Source organism: Myotis myotis, unplaced genomic scaffold (genome assembly GCF_014108235.1).
Source record: "Myotis myotis isolate mMyoMyo1 unplaced genomic scaffold, mMyoMyo1.p scaffold_m19_p_6, whole genome shotgun sequence".
Taxonomy (NCBI): Eukaryota; Metazoa; Chordata; class Mammalia; order Chiroptera; family Vespertilionidae; genus Myotis; species Myotis myotis.
Window position 1 is genome coordinate 92,625,561 of NW_023416368.1, and position 18,106 is coordinate 92,643,666.

General features: G+C 43.0%; 1 protein-coding gene across 1 annotated transcript in view; it reads left to right on the forward strand.

The window, feature by feature from the left end:
* The window catches only part of DOCK5 (dedicator of cytokinesis 5), a 206,434-nt gene that overhangs the window by 154,327 nt on the left and 34,001 nt on the right, over positions 1–18,106 (forward strand). The window contains exons 29-38 of the mRNA XM_036314683.1: positions 2,396–2,490; positions 4,124–4,202; positions 5,491–5,591; positions 7,555–7,613; positions 7,920–8,074; positions 9,068–9,153; positions 11,708–11,867; positions 12,785–12,825; positions 13,703–13,793; positions 17,854–17,973. Of these exons, the coding sequence (XP_036170576.1) occupies positions 2,396–2,490; positions 4,124–4,202; positions 5,491–5,591; positions 7,555–7,613; positions 7,920–8,074; positions 9,068–9,153; positions 11,708–11,867; positions 12,785–12,825; positions 13,703–13,793; positions 17,854–17,973 (987 nt within the window). The remainder of the gene's footprint in view (positions 1–2,395; positions 2,491–4,123; positions 4,203–5,490; positions 5,592–7,554; positions 7,614–7,919; positions 8,075–9,067; positions 9,154–11,707; positions 11,868–12,784; positions 12,826–13,702; positions 13,794–17,853; positions 17,974–18,106) is intronic.

Consider the following 18,106-nt stretch of genomic DNA (forward strand, 5'->3'; position numbering starts at 1 on the left):
GGTAAATGTCCCTGATGGTGTATCATCTTGTAAGCAGTGAGCTGGACGTGGATCTGGATTAGCAATTTGATGTCCCATGGCAGTGGTCTTTGCTCTCAATCACTTCCCATCGTCCATGCATATTTCAGTCTTCTTTGTGCCCTAGATTGTCTCCTTTCTGAATGGTCTATGGCCATTGCACACAAGGACACCCAGCTCCTTTCATGCCAGTCACCCTCCATTTAGTGAGGTCCCATGATGGAAAAACACAGGGAATTGGAGAGAAACGACTGCTTAGTAGTATTTAGTAGTTGGCCCAGTCATGAACTCTCCAAATGCTGTATTGGACCATGTGGCTTAATCTGGAGGCCTACTCGGGCCATGCTCTGGCAGGCCGTGTGGCACAGGACCCGCAGCAATGAGTAGGCGTGCCTGCGAGGCCAGGCGCATGAGAATTAGGAAGGAAGGGGGGAGGGGAGAGATGGAAGCTTCCGGTAGGGTAGCATTGTTCCTCCTCCATAGGCAGATGGTGTAGTAGATTTAAGAACCCAGATCTGGGTTTGAGTTCTGGCTCTTCCACTTCCTTCTATGAAATTTTAGGCAAGCTTTCACTTCATTAACCTCAGTTTTCTCATCTGTAAGGCAGTACGCAGTACCTACTTTGAGGGGTACTGTGAGTTGAGTATTGATTGAATCGATGCATAGAAAATGACTAGCTTTGTGCTTGACATGTAGTTAATGGCCTTGGAAGATGAGCTATTTATAACAATAATCTTATTACTATTATGATGTAAGTTAAAATTAATATAGAAATAGTTTAGTGACTTTTTAAAAAGTTCCTTCAGAAAACAAATAGAATAGTGGAAGTTATACTAAATTCAAACTCTTGACAATTTGGTTCCATTAAGTAAGCAAAAAACAAAACAGTTTTAACTCGTGTTTTCTAAAACAAGGGTGAGCTCTTCCCCCGCTTTTATTTAATTAAAAAGAAGATTATCCCCATGGGGAATTGTAGGCTTTGGTGGAGGGTTATGTTGCACACCTAGATCTTCTGACTTTCAGTAGATTGCCCCCCCTCCTGCTGCCTTCTGAATGAATCACTTGAAAGACTGGGAAGTGGTAGATAAAAGGAGGGATTGGCCAAACAGCTGTTTTACTGAAAAGGGGGCTATGAGCAAAAGAAACTGGGAATTTGCCTTTATTATTCGATCACTGTTTACCCTTAGATTACCAAGAGTTCAATGTGGAGTCCTTGGCATCCAAATCGAATCCTTGTTCACAAACCATGAATTCTTTTGAATTGAGGGAACCGGTTAATAGAATAGTTAATGAATTGGTGGGAACACTTAAAATCTGATGAAAAATGTTAAGAGGCATGAAATACGTCTATGATTTCAGAATTGAGAAAGCAAAGTTTGACTCATTGAACCGAAGGGAAGATTCAGGGGCATCACAGATTTTCCAGCCAGAGTTACCCTCACTCCCATGCTGTTTGGCATCCAAAGTGCAGGGAGTTAACCACCTTGACCAGTGTCCCAAGGAGTACAGTTCGAAATAGAGCCCAGGCCTCCTGCCCCCCACGCCCTGTGTTCTTTCTGCTACATGGTGCAGTTCATAAGATAGAACTGCATTGGTTCGGTGTCAGAGAAATTGGACAGGGTTTCCATTTCAGGAATCCGAGTGGAAAATGTCTAAATTTAACTAGCTAATAAATAAAAAAGCTTTTCAAAGTTTTTAGCTTTGGTTTTTAGCTCAGTTGTTCTGTGTTCCTTTTTGCTCATAGCCCCCCCTTTGAGTAAAACCGCTGTTTGGCCAATATTGGACTTTGATTATCAGTTAATACGGTCATCATGATCCACTGCTGGAATCTCTTTTAAGGACCAGTTAGGACCCTTCTCCCAGGCTTCATGTGGCTGCCTTCCTGGAATAGGAAGAACCCTGACTTTGCTTCTACTTACAGCATGTTTGTTCTGTTCTAACAATAATAAAGGAAAATTGGACTCAGTCATTTGAAATACCAGTTTTCCAACCATTGTTGGTGGATTTGTTTTAAATGCAGTAGCCCCATTCAGACAGCACTTGACTTTAAACGGAGAGTTCAGAACCCCAAGTTTTTCCCTCAGCTCTTCTGCTTCCTCGTTTCTACAACTCTGAGCAAGTTGTTTAATTTTTCACAGCCTCAGCTTTATCATTTGTAAAATGTGGGCAGTTTTTTCATCAGAGTATATGATGTAAGAATCAAATCATACGATAGCTGTAAAATGCTTGCTATCCCCAAAACCTTATTAAAAAGCTAAGCTGTCGGTGAGGGACTAGGACAGCTTATTCTGGTGTAGTTTTCTTCTTGTCCACATGCCGAGGAAGGCTCATGACATGCAGCCCAGTTTTCCTCCAGCCATTCCTTTGTTCTCTGCAGGACTTCCTCATGGAAACTTTTATCATGTTTAAGGATCTGATTGGAAAGAATGTTTATGCCAAAGACTGGATGGTCATGAATATGACTCAGAGCAGGTAAGCCCGCCTGGGCAGGCCCGGGGCATTTGACTCTGAATACTGCTGACCCTTGAGCAACATGGGCTGAACTCTGAGGATCCATCTATATGGATTTCTTTCAATAAACACAGTAAATGTATTTTCTCTTCCTTATGTTTTTAAAATAATATTGCCTTGCTCTAGCATACTTTATTGTAAGACTACAGTACATGATACATGTAACATACAAAATATGAGTTAATTGGCTATTTATGTTATCAGTAAGGCTTCCAGTCAATAGTAGACTATTAATATAATCAGCCCTCTGCATCCACGATTCCCAACTTCAGATAATAAACACCATTTTTGATCCACAGTTAGTTGAATCCGCCAGTGTGAAACCCGAGTGTACAAAGGACTGACTGTAGTTAAGTTTTGGGGGAGTAAAAAATTATATGAGGATTTTTCACTGCGCCGGGGGTCAGTGTCCCTAACCCCTGCGTTGTTCAGGAGTCACTGCACTTGGGCCTGGTAATAGCTCTCTGACTTTTGTGAAGGCCTGTGAAATCCTTTGCCTCCAATCCACCGTCTGTAAAGCAAGGCTCCTCCCACTTCCATGAGCCTGGTTTGTGTGCTCATGTTCCCGATTTCACCGGCTGCTGCTGTTGCTCTGACCCGGCTCTCTACCCCCTTCTCTCTACTGTAGTCTCCTCACCGAATCGTCAGCATCAACTCTCCATGGCACCTGCCAGCGGCTCCATATGGTCTTCGTCATTCTGATGGTCAAAGACGGCATCCTGGCCCTGCCTGCTTTTCTAGCCTTACCCTCCACTCTTCCCTCTGTCTCCAAGCCGCGCTCCAGCCAAACTGGCCGCTTCCCAGCCCCCGAGCGTCTTCTGTCCTTCCCTTCACGCTGCTCTGCCTCCTGCCTCACCTCCTTCTCACCTCTGGCTGTCACCCTGCCACTCACTCCTTCAGGTCCTTCTCAGGTGGCATCTGTGAAGGGAGCCTTTCTGACCTGGATCCTCTCTTCCTTGGGTTTCCCAAACCTCTTTACCCCCTCATTGAATTTTCTATATTTTTTCTTGGGTCAAATGGCAAATGGCCCCCACCAAGGTTTAAATGTCGTAAGACAGGAACAGTCTCTTCCAAAGCAAAACCTAAGCCAGCGCTTTGTAGATTCTGGCCCACAATAAATACTTTTGAATGGAAGTGAAATGAACTAAATACATACGTTCTATTAAAGGAGCTTCAGAATTTTTAAAGAGGTAGATAAAGTAAATCATTATTCTCACCATTATTGTTAGCTCTACAAGGTCCTCATACCTGACTAGAAACGCCCTTCCCTTCTCTATGCAGATAGAGAAACATTGCATAGACTTTGGATCAGCAGCATGATAGAGTGCAGAGCGTCTCGGGAGGCCTGGCTTGTCCCAGCTCTGCCCTCGGGCTAAGTTGAGATGCAGCCTTGAATGGGGCTTGTAGTCAGTTCCAGACACTGACCTTCAGTGTCCTCTGCAGGCGTGCTCTGTCACTGGTCTCTTGACGACCTCGGTTGATCTAAAGGTCGTCTGTTGCCAAGCCCAGGTTTGCTTTGCTTTGTTTTTAACAGATGGGAAGTGTTGCAGTGAGCACGAAGGTGCCTTTCTTACCCTGTGTTTTCCTCCCCAAGGGTTTTCCTCCGAGCCATAAACCAGTTTGCTGAGGTTCTCACAAGGCGTTTCATGGATCAGGCAGGCTTTGAACTTCAGGTAAGCCTGCTACGTACCTAGGAGTTCCTTGGATTCTCAGCCAAAGCATGAGAACCAGCTCATTTTGGAAAACGTCACCAAAGATTTTGTCATTTCCAAATGAAAAGGTTTTCTTGTCCTTTGTCCTTTCCTAAAGCACACATTTTTGTTCCTCTGTCCTCCAAACATAGTCAAACAGGATTTTTTCTTCTTTCTGTAAAACTAATACATGTTAAAAAAAATAATGGTAGAAAATATAACTAAGCAAAAAGACGGAAATTGAAAGACTGTCTTCTGCTGTTAACATAACCCATGTGCTCTGCCTACAGATGGTTCAGTTTCTAAAGAGTGGTTTGTGTACACACTTGGTTGGAAGTCCACAAAGTGATAACCAAACAGGTGGTCACTAGCTGCACCTTCATTCATTCATTCATTCATTCATTCATCAACAAATATTAGAATATTTACATGTTCACGGCCTGTTCTAGGCCCCAGTGAAGGCACTCAGGGCCCTGCTCTCATGGAGCTTATGTGCCAGCCTACGCTCTGTTGGTGATGTGCTCTGCTGGGTCGTATCTTTGTATCTGTGGAATGTTAAAAGTGGGGAGTCATAAGTATACATGTAGATGTGTGTATGTATATATGTATATGCATACCTGTACATATGTATTTGTATGTATGTGCCAAAATGGAATTGAGCTGTGCAGTTCTTTGATAACCTCCATTAATCTACTTTATTTACTTTTTCTTTGATCTTCTTGATGATAGTAAATATTTTTGCAATGTTTTTAATGGCTGATACAGTCCATTGTCTGGCTACTCCATGATTTATTTAGGCATATTCTCATGAACATTTAGATTGTTTCCATTTTCTGTTCGCTTAAATAGCACTTGGAGGGCCTTCCTTGTTCTCAGTATTTTTAAATAGCCATGATTTATTTTGCCAGGATAAAGTCCTGAAGTATTTACTGCTTCAGAAGTTTGGCAGCATGTTAGGGCTTTTCATACATGTTGCCAGACCATTTACTATAAATAGGTATGCTTCTTGGCAGCAGCTTGCCTTTATCCCAGGAGTATAGACAAATATAATAGTTTGGATTTTTTAAAATTAATATTAACATGTTAATATTAATATTTCATTAAAAATTTCAGGGCGGAATAATTGAAACACAAGGAAGTAAAAGAAGTCCTGTGGATTTCTTAAAATTAATCCCTGGCAAGTGACTTGCTCCAAATGGCACCATTTGGTGATGACCCTTGTTAATGTGATTTTCCTTTTCTTCTCGCCCACACAATTAATTTTGAACAGCTCTGGAACAATTACTTCCATTTGGCAGTAGCGTTTCTCACCCACGAGTCCCTGCAGCTTGAAACCTTCTCTCAAGCCAAGCGCACCAAAATTATGAAAAAGTAAGTGTCCTCTCAAACTTGCTTAAGATTAGGTAGGTGGTATTTTCCGTTTCAAAACAAGATTTTGGGTGTCACAGACATCGCTGTCCACTGGGTGCCATTATAAGTATAGCTCTTATAAGTATTTCATCGATTTCCCCAGAATCACCTCTTTCCCCAAGGCCCCATTCATTTTCCCATCACCCATCACATTCTCTGGGAACAGCTGGCCCTCTGCTGGCAGCTTGTCCAAATTGCAGGCACAGTGCCTCTTCCTCCTTAGTGCTTCACAAAGCAGGCTCCTTTGTGCCTCTCAGTAGTCCCTCGGGCGCAGAAGCCGAGTCTGACACATCACCTAAACAGGCCCTGCAGATTCCTGCTCGGAATTCAAAGTGGACTCACGCATGAGAGTGATGAGCGCTCAGGGAAGCTTTGCATTGCTTTCGTCTCGGGCCTGTTTCGGAATTCGAGAGCCTGGAGACTCCAAGGCTGTGCGGTTAGGAAGAACTTGAGGAATTTATCATTTAAAGGCTGTGAAATTTTGGTTCTGCTCCACCTTCTGGAACGTCTGGCATTCTAGACAAATTACTTAGCACCTCTACCTCTGGTTCCTCCCGAAAACACTGGCTGTTAGTGCCTGGGGCGGGGGGGGGGGGGAACGTAGTGATTGTGTGTTCAAAGGTAGAAATAAAACTTGTAGATTTCTTTGTGAGGTGGGTATCAAAAGATGATAGATTTTTAAGATGGATACCTGAATCTCACTCTTTAGAATATCTTAAATGACAGTTTCTTTCAAGGAGAGATTTGATTTTGGTTGGATAACCGTCAGTGAAGTTTTTGTTTTTGTTGTTGTTGTTTTTTAATGTATTTTATTGATTTTTTACAGAGAGGAAGGGAGAGGGATAGAGAGTTAGAAACACTGATCAGCTGCCTCCTGCACACCTCCTACTGGGGATGTGCCCGCAACCAAGGTACATGCCCTTGACCGGAATCAAACCTGGGACCTTTCAGTCCGCAGGCCGATGCTCTGTCCACTGAGCCAAACCGGTTAGGGCTGTAAGTGAAGTTTTTATACTGGCTTCTGAAGGCATCTCCAAAGGAGGAATTTGACAAACAGGTTTGGCGCAGTAGTCACATGAGTAGACTACTCATTTCCAAATGTAGAGCTGAGCTTGTAGGATGGCCGTAGGTCCATGTGGAGCTCCCTGGGAACGTTTGCAGTATCTGCTTTCACCCTCCTGCTTCTGGTTTTCCAAGCCCAGGCCTCTGATCTGGCGTGTGGGGAGGGGTAGCCAGGCATATGTATTCAAGAGAGAGTTCCAGGTCATTCTTAGTCACTTCCCCCAAGAACCACTGTCTAGATCAGTGTTTCTCACTTTTATGTCCCCACTATCAACTCCTATAAGTAATCCTTTTAGAAATTACTTTTCTAATCACACCCTCAAGGAATATTAACCCAATAAATATATGCATATCTGTTTATGTACTACTTGTATACCTGTACTTTATTCATGAAAACAGCAGGCTTTTTTGCCCCCAAGAACCAATTTTCACCCCTTCGGGAGCAATATCCCCCCATGGAGAATGTATGTCCAGAGTTTCCCAATGTGGTATGAGACATGGTTACTCAGATATAAGTGTATACGTTCAGCATGGTTATTAGCCACCAGTCCCATTACTATACAAACCAGACCCCACTTCCCTTCCCAATAGTATTTCTGTTTTTCATTTCTTTGCTTAACAGCAGCCAGATTGTTTCTCGCTCTGCCTCCTTAAGCCAGTTTGTCAGCCTTGTCTTCTCTGTTACCTTCCGGTGCTTGCGTTGTCCCCTCCTGCTGTGGAAGGTGCCCCCCCCTCGGGGCTTGGTTAGGTATCAAAGCCCGCCTTTCACGTGACCTAGCGGAACACAGGCTATAGGTACTCGTTTATTATAGGTACTCATTTTCACTGCAAATCATTCTCTTGTCTGTGGTCTTCTTTCTAGATATGGGGACATGAGAAAGGAAATCGGCTTTAGGATCCGGGACATGTGGTATAACCTGGGTGAGTGTATGACCTTGAATGAGCCCATGCACACACCTGTGTGATGAGCATGCCCGGATGCACTCTTTTTTTATTTTAATTCCAGTAACCCTACGATTAACTTGTCTGTGTGTTGGAAGTGAATGGTGACTCTGGGTCTCTTGTTATGACATCCACTTGTTGTCAGAATACAGTATGTAGTCACCCAGGTCTGAATGGAGCTGATCTACCCACATAAACGTACTCTTTTCTCACGGGCCCTGTGGAGGAAGATTGTAACACTTTACCTCCAGTGAAATTATTTTTATTTTCTTACTTTCATTTCAGGTCCCCACAAAATTAAATTCATCCCGTCCATGGTGGGTCCCATTCTGGAGGTCACATTGACCCCTGAAGTAGAGCTTCGCAAAGCCACCATCCCCATTTTCTTTGATATGATGCAGTGTGAGTTCAATTTCAGTGGAAATGGCAATTTCCATATGGTAAGAGGTGTAGACCTATAATTTTACTAATGAACATAGTCAACTCTTATTTATTTTCTTTCTATATAGAGAAGCCATAACCTGAATAATACTAAACAAAGTAGGTCTACAAATGTTCTTTTACATTTCACTTTGTAAGGCAGTTAGAGATAGAAGCAGATATTCCATCCCAGGCTGGCCTCAAAGCAGTCTTTTTGCTATAGGAGTTTCCTAATGCGGCCTCTATCCTATATGATAAAAGGCTAATATGCAAATTGTCCCCTCCGGAGTTTGACCACTTAGACCACCCACTGTGACGTTCGCTGACCACCAGGGGGTGGTGTGGAACAAAGGAAGGCCCTGGCCGGCAGCCAGGGGAAGGAAGACCCCGATCAGCCGGCCAGGCCTAGGGACACTACCTGTGCACGAATTTCATACCCTAGGCCACTAGTCTCCAGATAATTAAAATTGGACTTCGTGCACATTAATCCTATTTGCTGCAGCACAGCGGAGAGAGTAAGGAGGTGAAATGGGGGGAGGATGCAGCAGTCTCTAGTTTAGTGATCTCAGTGTGCCTGATATATTTTCTCTTTATTTTCTTTACCTACACCATGTATTAATATCGAAAGGAAGATTTTGCAACCCTACAGCTCTGCAAAATCAGAAAAAAAGCAATCCCATTGGCAAGGCTAAGACAAGAACCAAAAACAAAATAGAAAATTAGAATCATTAGGCTGTATTTACCTGCATAGTTGTGATAAGAAAATAATGTTTGGGGTAATTATTTTGTGCAAATGTAAAGCAAAGGGTAAAGTAGCATGTGGCTACATTAGAAAGTTTAGATGGGGCCTCAGTGTGCCGTAACGGACGATGTGACAAGTGGTCTTCCTCTGTCTATGCTGGAAATAATTCACAGTTAAAAGGGGGCTGGGCAGGTCTGCAAAGGATGGCCGGGCATCACTCCTGTCCTCTTTGAAGGGTATGACATCTGTGAAATTCTGACTCTGCTTTCAGTTTGAGAATGAGCTGATCACAAGGCTGGACCAAGAGGTGGAAGGGGGCAAAGGAGATGAGCAGTACAAGGTCCTTCTCGAAAAGCTGTGAGTATTTCAGGCAGCAGATCTCAAGCTGATGACATCATTTAGGAGTGGACAGAACAGGTTTCCACGCACTTACAAACCCACTGATAGTCACAGAATCGCTGGGGTTACCACTCCAGTTGGTTCTCGGTGGGGTTAATGATACTTGCTTAACTGACATGAGCCCAATGCCCATGTTCCCCTGGCCAGCTGGGCCATCAAGGACAGAGCCAGGCGGAGGGGGGAGAGATGTTCAAAGCATTTTGCCCAGTGTTTGAATTGATGAACTTCATCAACAGTGATAACACCTCTAATTATGGCTTCAAATCAACAATTTCAAGGATGGGGAGAAAAAGAAAACATTTCAAAGTCCAGTTTTCATTTTAAAATACCCTGTTCCCTGCTCTGGTCAGTGTGGCTCAGTTGGTTGAGTGTCATCCCATGCACCAAGAGGTCGCCAGTTCTATTCCTGGTCAGGGCACAGCCTGGCCTTCAAGCAGAATCCCTAGTAGGAGGCGTGCAGGAGGCAGCTCATAGATGTTTCTCTCTCTCTCTCTCTCTCTCTCTCTCTCTCTCTCTCTCTCTCTCTCTCTCCCTCCCTCCCTCCCTCCCTCCCTCCCCCCCCATCTCTTTTTAAAATCAATAAAAATATATTTTAAAAAATAAAATACCCTATGCCCTTAAAGGGCATATAAGAACACCAGTAATATCTCCAGCCAGGTTGGTCTTTTCACTGCCCAGAATCCAACATTCATTCCCGCTCTGTGCTCACATTACCATTCCTACTCCCCACCCACCCACGTCCCCAGAGACCTTTACCCTCACTCTCTTGCCCTCTTAACTGTCCATCTCATGTAGGGAATTACAGTATAAAAAGAATGATTAAAACAATTGCATGTTGGAATTAGAGAAAGATTGGGTTTCAAATCCTGCTTCTCTACATTCTAGGAGTTTGACTTTGGACAAGTCACATAACCTATCCAATGCCTCATTTTTCCCCTCTACAATAATAGGACCTATATTTTGGTATTGTTGTGAGGATGAATCGAGATAATGCATTTTCACAGTGTCTGTTACAGATTTCGCGCTAACATATGTTGGCTGCTCTGGGTTTTTGCTGATTACTATTATCTTATCCTGCCATCATCCAGGGCTGTAACTATTCTAGACTATTTAAGTCTTGTGTTCTCTGAACTTTTATGATATTGATCAACTGGTAGGAGGTGTGCCTGGGTCATTTCATTATTCACCTGTTTGGGGGAGTGTTGCTCACTAGACCAGGGGTGGGCAAACTTTTTGACTCGAGGGCCACAATGGGTTCTTAAACTAGACCGGAGGGCCAGAACAAAAGCATGGATGGAGTGTTTGTGTGAACTAATATAAATTCAAAGTAAACATCATTACATAAAAAGGTACGGTCTTTTTTTTTTTTAGTTTTATTCATTTCAAGCGGGCCGTAGTTTGCCCACGGCTGCACTAGACTATACTTGAGGACAAGTCTCCCAACTTTGTTTGGTTTTGTTTTTTAAGATTTTTTTTAAGGAACCAGCACACTGGGTACTCAGAAATGAATTGATGACTCATCTGTATTTTAAAGAACCAGAAGTCCTTCTTATATTGTTTTTAATGGCTAATAAGATAATTTGTTGATCTTTTTATCCTGTTTCTCTTAGATCTGCCTATTCAAACTGGTTTTAAACCTCCCAGCTTTTTACTTTTGCAATTCTAATCTCATACAGGAATTAAAATGCAGAAATTACACACACATTCAAACAGACCCAAAATATTTACAAATGTGAACTCATTTTTTAGTCCTATAGCTGATTTTTCACATAAAATATCTTATTTTGTTGTTGTTGTGTTCATTCTTCCTGGATCACTGCCTCAGAAAAATATGGCCACATAAATCTCCAGTGCCCAAGAATAATTCTAGATCCAGACTAATTCTTTGAACACACCTTCCTCTTCTTTTTCTCTTGCTCCCACGTTTTCTTCTAATTGTCTAATCTAAGAAGCTCCTATAAAAATCTTTGCTCTCTAGGGGTCCAAAGAAAGAGGATTTAATCTCAATCTTATTTCCAACCTTCTCTTTTTTCTGAAAATAGCACTGTATCTGAAGAGCCACGTGTCTGGGTTTATGCTAGATTCCCAGGTTCCTCTAGGCTGGGCATTCACACACAGCTCACCAGAATGCCCACTGGATGCCCTGAAGTGCCAGGCTTTAGGGAGAATAAAGACAGGAAAGATGATTTCTTTCAACCTGAGTAGAGTGATCAGAAAACATACACAAACCTTTTGGGCAAAGGTTCTTGTTTTTGTGATATTGACAAGAAAACAAAAACCAACAAAAAATACAGTTGCAAATTCAAAGAAGAGCACTGTGGGCTGGGATTCTAGGTGATGGTGGGGACTGAGCTGAAGCTCTAAAGAACCATGGAACTGGAGTAATTGTGTTACGTGAAGGGTGTGTGTCTCCTCATCTGGTGCCACCTGCTGCTAGGACCTTGGATAGCGCTCATAAATGGTGCTGGAGTGACAGGATGACATGGGCATTTGTCTCAACTCCACCCTCCAGGCTCCTAGAACATTTCCGGAAACATAAATACCTCTCCAGCTCAGGAGAATCATTCGCGCTCCTGGTCAGCAGCCTCCTTGAGAACCTCTTGGACTACAGGACCATCGTCATGCATGATGAGAGCAAGGAAAACCGGATGAGCTGCACTGTCAATGTGCTGGTAGGTGCCAAGCCTCTAGGATGGCGGGAGGGCTCTGCAGGCCTCCCCTGCACCATGCACATCAGCTCCAAGTCGATCTCACAGACACAGAGGGACCCGGGGCCACCTTTATGGAGTCTGTTCTGCTGAGTGTAATGGGAACAGCCACCTCATCTTTGGGCTTGCATATACGAGCAGCCACAGACATTGAGGATAAATTTGGAAACAGGGATGGAAAATACAGCAGAAGATCTTAACTCGGCTCTCTTTCTGAGGGCCATCCTCAAACGGTTTCTCTGCCTTGTTTACATGTCGTTGCGTTATCGTTGGAATTCCTGGGCACAGGCGAACATGCGTGAGAAACACTGTACCATGAGTAGAGTGTTAGTGCCTGGAAACCTCATGATGCTAGAATTCTTCGGTCTTGCCTTTCCCTAGATGTATGTATCAGGGACCTCAGACCTCAGAGGTTTGGGCTCCCACGCCTCTGCTTACTGTAAACCCAGACCCACTGCCTGTTTCTGTGAGAAAGCAGAGCACCAGGTGACGCAGAAAAGCAGCTACCTGTTCCTTTAGAAGAGGGTGGGGCACCTTTTCTCTGCCAAGGGCCATTTGGATCTTTATAACATCATTCTCAGGCCCTACAAAATTATCATCCTAAAATTAGCCTGCTATATGTGGTCCCAAGGGCTGGAAGTTGCCCACCCCTGATTTAGAAGGTTCCCCTCAAGTTACTCAGAAACATGGTTCTAAACAATCCTTCAACTTGTCTTCTGTGTAAACTGTCACATCCTTTCCTTGTGGGGGTATTTGTTAAGGAAAATAATAAACTCTGGAGAAGTGACACTGTTGAAAGACAAAAGTAGCTATTTGGCCATTTTCATGGCAAATTAGTCAATAACTCTTGATTTACATTGGTATTTTGGACTTTTTTGTAGAATTTTTATAAAGAAAAGAAGAGAGAAGACATATACATAAGGTAAGCTGAAGGGAATGTCTGCTTTTTCTGTTTATGTCATGGCTTTGCTATTTATTTTTTCAATCAACAAATACTAAACCCCAACCCCATGCTTGCTGCTTTGAGACACCAAAAAGTATGTGATATTCCCCCTTCCACTTGGAAGGGTAAACTGTTTAAACAGATACACAGTAAGTGCAGTACGAGGGAGTGTGTAGGGAGGATGGTTTTGTGGTCCCAGGGAAGGGTGGGAGATGCTGGCCAAGGCGATCAGGAAATTCTGTCCAGGGAGAGGCATGAGGATTTGCCTGGAATCCAGCAAGCCCTGAGCATGGAACACACTTGGACATATTCATATGCCTTTTCTTGGGGGAGATCCCATAGCTCTTATTAGCTTCTCAGAGAGGTCCAAGGCATACAGACAAGTAAGCACTACTGCCTTCAGTGAAGAGTGTAAAGTAGAGTGGATGGAATAGGAAAGACACACAGGCAGGAAGCAGCTCCCAGGGTTAAAGGAATAGGAAGATAGGAAGCAGGGGATTCCTTTGCCCAAGAGAAAGGACGAGCGGGGGAAGAGATGGGAAAGCAGGCTGCGGCTTGGTTGTGGAATGAGCTGAATGCTAGAGCAGCTCCCCGGCGACTAAATGCCCCCTTTACCCAGCCAGTGTTGCTCAGTGGTTGAGCCTTGACCCAGGAGCCAAGAGGCCACAGTTCAATTCCAGGTCAGGACACATGCCCGGGTTGCTGGTTCGATCCCCAGTAGGGTACGTGCAGGAGGCAGCCTATGAATGATGCTCTTCTCTCATCAATGTTTCTACCCTTCTATCTCCTCTCCCTTCTCTCTCTTAAAATCAATAAAAACATTTAAAACAAACAAAAAATGCCCCCTTTTTACCAGATACTTGTACAAGCTGCGGGATTTGCACCGAGACTGTGAGAACTACACGGAGGCTGCCTACACGCTGCTCTTACACGCTGAGCTTCTGCAGGTGAGTGGTGTGGGCTGCTCATTCCAACACAGCGCAGGACAAAATGCGGCGTGTCCGCTGTCCAGTCCTTTGGGACCAAATCCTATACACTTCGTGATTTTGATTGGAATGATCCTTATTCAAGAGAGATCCTTTCACCCAAGAATATTTTTAAACTTTCTAATTAGGCACAGCTGATTTTCAGATCAAGGTCAAGAAAATGTCAGCTATCATTGGATGAACGCATAAAGAAGTGATTCCACTGATTTTAAAATCCTTAGGAAGCAGAGTAGAACCTATAGGTCCCTAGTAATTAACACTATAATTGAAGAAACAAACATTCATCAATTAAGAAATATAAAAATAATGTAAAACTACAGATACATGAGTTGTAAGTAAATACAGTGCCACAAGAGAAGTTTTCTCTTTATACTCACTCAGTAAATAAATTTATAGTGTGTTGTGGATATAAATACATCTATATGTCGTAGATCTCAAATAATTATTTCTGGCTCTGACCGTTCCTCCAAGGTCAGATGCGGGAATAAACTGTTCTTTCAGCATCAATCTTTCAATGACTAATAGACAGCACACACTTCACCTGTCAGTAACAGAAGCTATAATTTCTCACTGTTCTCTATCCATTCTTTCCTCGCCCTTCTTCCCATTTTACTAAAGGGGACCACCTTCTACCCAGTTGCTCAGGCAAGTACCTGTCATCATCTTTTATTCGCCCCCTCCCACATTTTCCACCAGCAAGAACTGTGGACTCTGTCCACAGTTTTAAAAAAGCTCTCCACTTTTTTAAAAGTTGTGATATAGTTGACATATAACACTGTGTACATTTAAGGTGCACGTGTTGATTTGATACGTTTATATATCGCAATATGATTACCACCATAGCTAACACCTCTATCATGTCACATAATTATCACTTATTTTTTGTGGTGGGGAAAATTGAGATCTAGTCTCCTGGCAGCCTTGAAGTCTATAATACAGTATTGTTGTCTGTAGTCACTGTGCTGTGTGTTAGATCTTCAGTACTTGTTTATCTACTGGCTACAATTTGTAACATTAAACTGCATCTCCCCAATATCCCCCTCCCCAGTCCTGGTAACCACCATTCTACATTCTGTTTTCATAAATTTGGCTTAATTAATTAATTTATTTTTAAATATATTTTTACTAGAGGCCTGATGCACAAATTTGTGCAAGAGTAGGCCTTCCTTCCCCTGGCTGCCGGCACTGGCTTCCCTCCGGCACCCAGGACCCCTGCTTCCCTCGAAGCCCCAGCTTCGTCCGGAAGGATGTCTGGTGTAATTAGCATATTATGGTGTTATAATTATAGATTGATTTCAGAGAGGAAGGAAGAGGGAGAGAGAGATGGAAACATCAATGATGAGAGAGAATCATTGATCGGCTGCCTCCTGTATGCCCCCTACTGGGGACCAAGCCTACAACCCGGGCATGTGCCTGACCGGGAATCGAACTGTGACCTCCTAGTTCAGTGATGGCGAACCTTTTGAGCTCGGTGTGTCAGCATTTTGAAAAACCCTAACTTAACTCTGGTGCCGTGTCACATATAGACATTTTTTGATATTTGCTACCGTAGTAAAACAAAGACTTATATTTTTGATATTTATTTTATATATTTAAATGCCATTTAACAAAAAAATCAACCAAAAAAATGAGTTCGCCCTGACTGGTTTGGCTCAGTGGATAGAGCGTCGGCCTGTGGACTCAAGGGTCCCAGGTTCGATTCCAGTCAAGGGTATGTACCTTGGTTGTGGGCACATCCCCAGTAGTGGGTGTGCAGGAGGCAGCTGATCGATGTTTATCTCTCATCAGTGTTTCTAACTCTCTATCCCTCTCCCTTCCTCTCTGTAAAAAATCAATAAGATATATTTTTTTTAAAAAATGAGTTCGCGTGTCACCTCTGACACGCGTGTCATAGGTTCACCATCATTGTCCTAGTTCATAGGCCAATGCTCAGCCACTGAGCCACATCGGCCGGGCTAAATTTGACTTTTTTGTACTTGTCGTTCTCTGTCCAACTTACTTTACTTAGCGCAATGCCCTCTAGGTCCATCCATGTTGTAAAAGGCGGGATTTCCTTCTTTCTCGTGGCTGAGTAATTCCATTGTTATATGCACAACATCTTCTTTTTCCATTTGTCCACTGATGGTCACTTAGGTTGTTTCCATATCTTGACTATTGTGAATAACGCTGCAGTGAGCCTGGGAGTGCAGATCTCTCTTCATCCTGCTTCCATTTCTTTTCAATCCACTTTTTAAAAAATCTCCATTGCTGCCATCCTGGCCCACGCTGCCATTGGCTCTCTCTTAGAGAACCACAGTAGCCTCCTGTTACACCTCTCTTTCTCCATTCTTTCCCCCAGCAATTAAATTTCTTGTGTAATTTAATATTTATTTTACCCTAAAATAGTACATGTACATTGTTCTAAGCTTTATAATGAAAAACAGGAGTCCTTTACCTCACACTTCCCCACGGCAGCCGTCCACCACTCCTATGCAGATTTGAGGCACTAAAATCTTACTCCGTATGGGCTAGAGAGGAGGCTTGTTGACCGTGGGATGATCAGAAAGAAACCCTGGTGTCCGTAGCCGTAGATGTTTTTGTTTGTGCTGCTTGGAAAATTAAATTCTCCTATCCTGGCATAGTAAGGTATGAGATGTGGATACAACTTTTTCCCCCAGATAGCTACTCAATAGGGATGTGTAATATATAGTCCATATTTTCTCATTCATACAAGATCCCCTCTTTATCATGTATTAAATCCCAGTATGGGGTGGGGAGAGTCTCTTTTTGGATTTTATATACTTTTGTATTGGTCTCTGTCAATTCATGTGTCAGTACCACACTCTTAATTATTAATTCTTTTTAAAAAATATATTTTTATTGATTTCAGAGAGGAAAAGAGAGATAGAAACATCAGTGATGAGAGAGGATCATTGATTGGCTGCCTCTTACATGCTCCCTACTGGGGATTGAGCCCACAATCCGGGCATGTGCCCTTGACTACAGTTGAACTCGGGACTCTTCAGTCCACAGGCCACCGCTCTAAACACTGAGCCAAACCAGCTAGGGCTGTTAATTCTTTATAGTAAGTTTTATTACCTGGTAGTTAATAAAACTGTCTTCGTTGCTCTTCTTTTTCAGAGTTTTCCACCTAGTCCTTTTTGTTTAGTTTTCCATATGGACTTTGGAATCATAAATTTAAAATTTTAATTTAGGGAGAATTTTCATGTTTAGGAAATAGCGTTTTCTTATCCAAAACTATGATATGACTTTCCATTGTTCAAGTGTGCTTTTGTGCCCTCTGTGGTGGGTTAAATTTTTTGGTATAGAGTCTTTATTTTCCTTGTTAGGTTGATTCCTAGATACCTTTTCTTTTTAAGTTAGTTATGGTAAAAATACACATAACATAAAATTTACTATCTTCACCATTTAAGTGTACAGTTCAATGGCATTGAGTACATGCACATCGCTGTGCCTGGATATTGTATCACTTTGGATTTATTCATGTTGGATCCTTTCCTTCTACTATCTCCAGCATGGTTATCTCTTCATGTGAAATCTAGCTCTAAATTATTTCTAAATATGTCAGTTTTTTAACCCTCTGATTGACTTAATTCTCTGTACTTTTGGCAGTTTTTCAGTTGGCGCCCTTTGTAAAAGCTTTGATTGTGAAGAATACAATCATTGTACACAGTGGCAGTTTTACCCCCTCCTTTCCGCCTTTATACTCCCGATCTCTTCCTGTTGTCCACTGTGCGGATGTCTGCAGTACACAGTACACAGGCGCTGTGCTGGCTGCCGGGTGTGCCTGGTTCCCCACTCGCATGGGGATGCCTGGAGTGCGTCCATCACATGGCCCTTGTTTTCAAGCTGGCATAGATTGTCTGTGGATGCAGTTTTTTGTTTCATGAATAAATCTAAAACACAATATGGATGAGTCACAGATATATGCGATGTTTCTGCACCTTTTAAAAACGAAATGTTTGTTAACCTCCTTTAGTTAATGGCTACGTCGCATTCATCTCTTCCGTTTGCTTTCCAGTGGTCTGACAAGCCCTGTGTGCCCCACCTCCTTCAGAGGGACAGCTACTATGTGTATACCCAGCAGGAGCTGAAGGAGAAGCTGTACCAGGAAATCATATCCTATTTTGACAAAGGCAAAGTGAGTGTGGGGTCGCTTGTTTTGTATTTGGGGGAAGAGGAAAATGGCAGCAAGATCGCAGTGCCCTTCTGAAGCCAACCAGCCAGAGCCAGTGCAGAACCCACCGTGAAGGCCACGGTCCCAGCAGACAGCC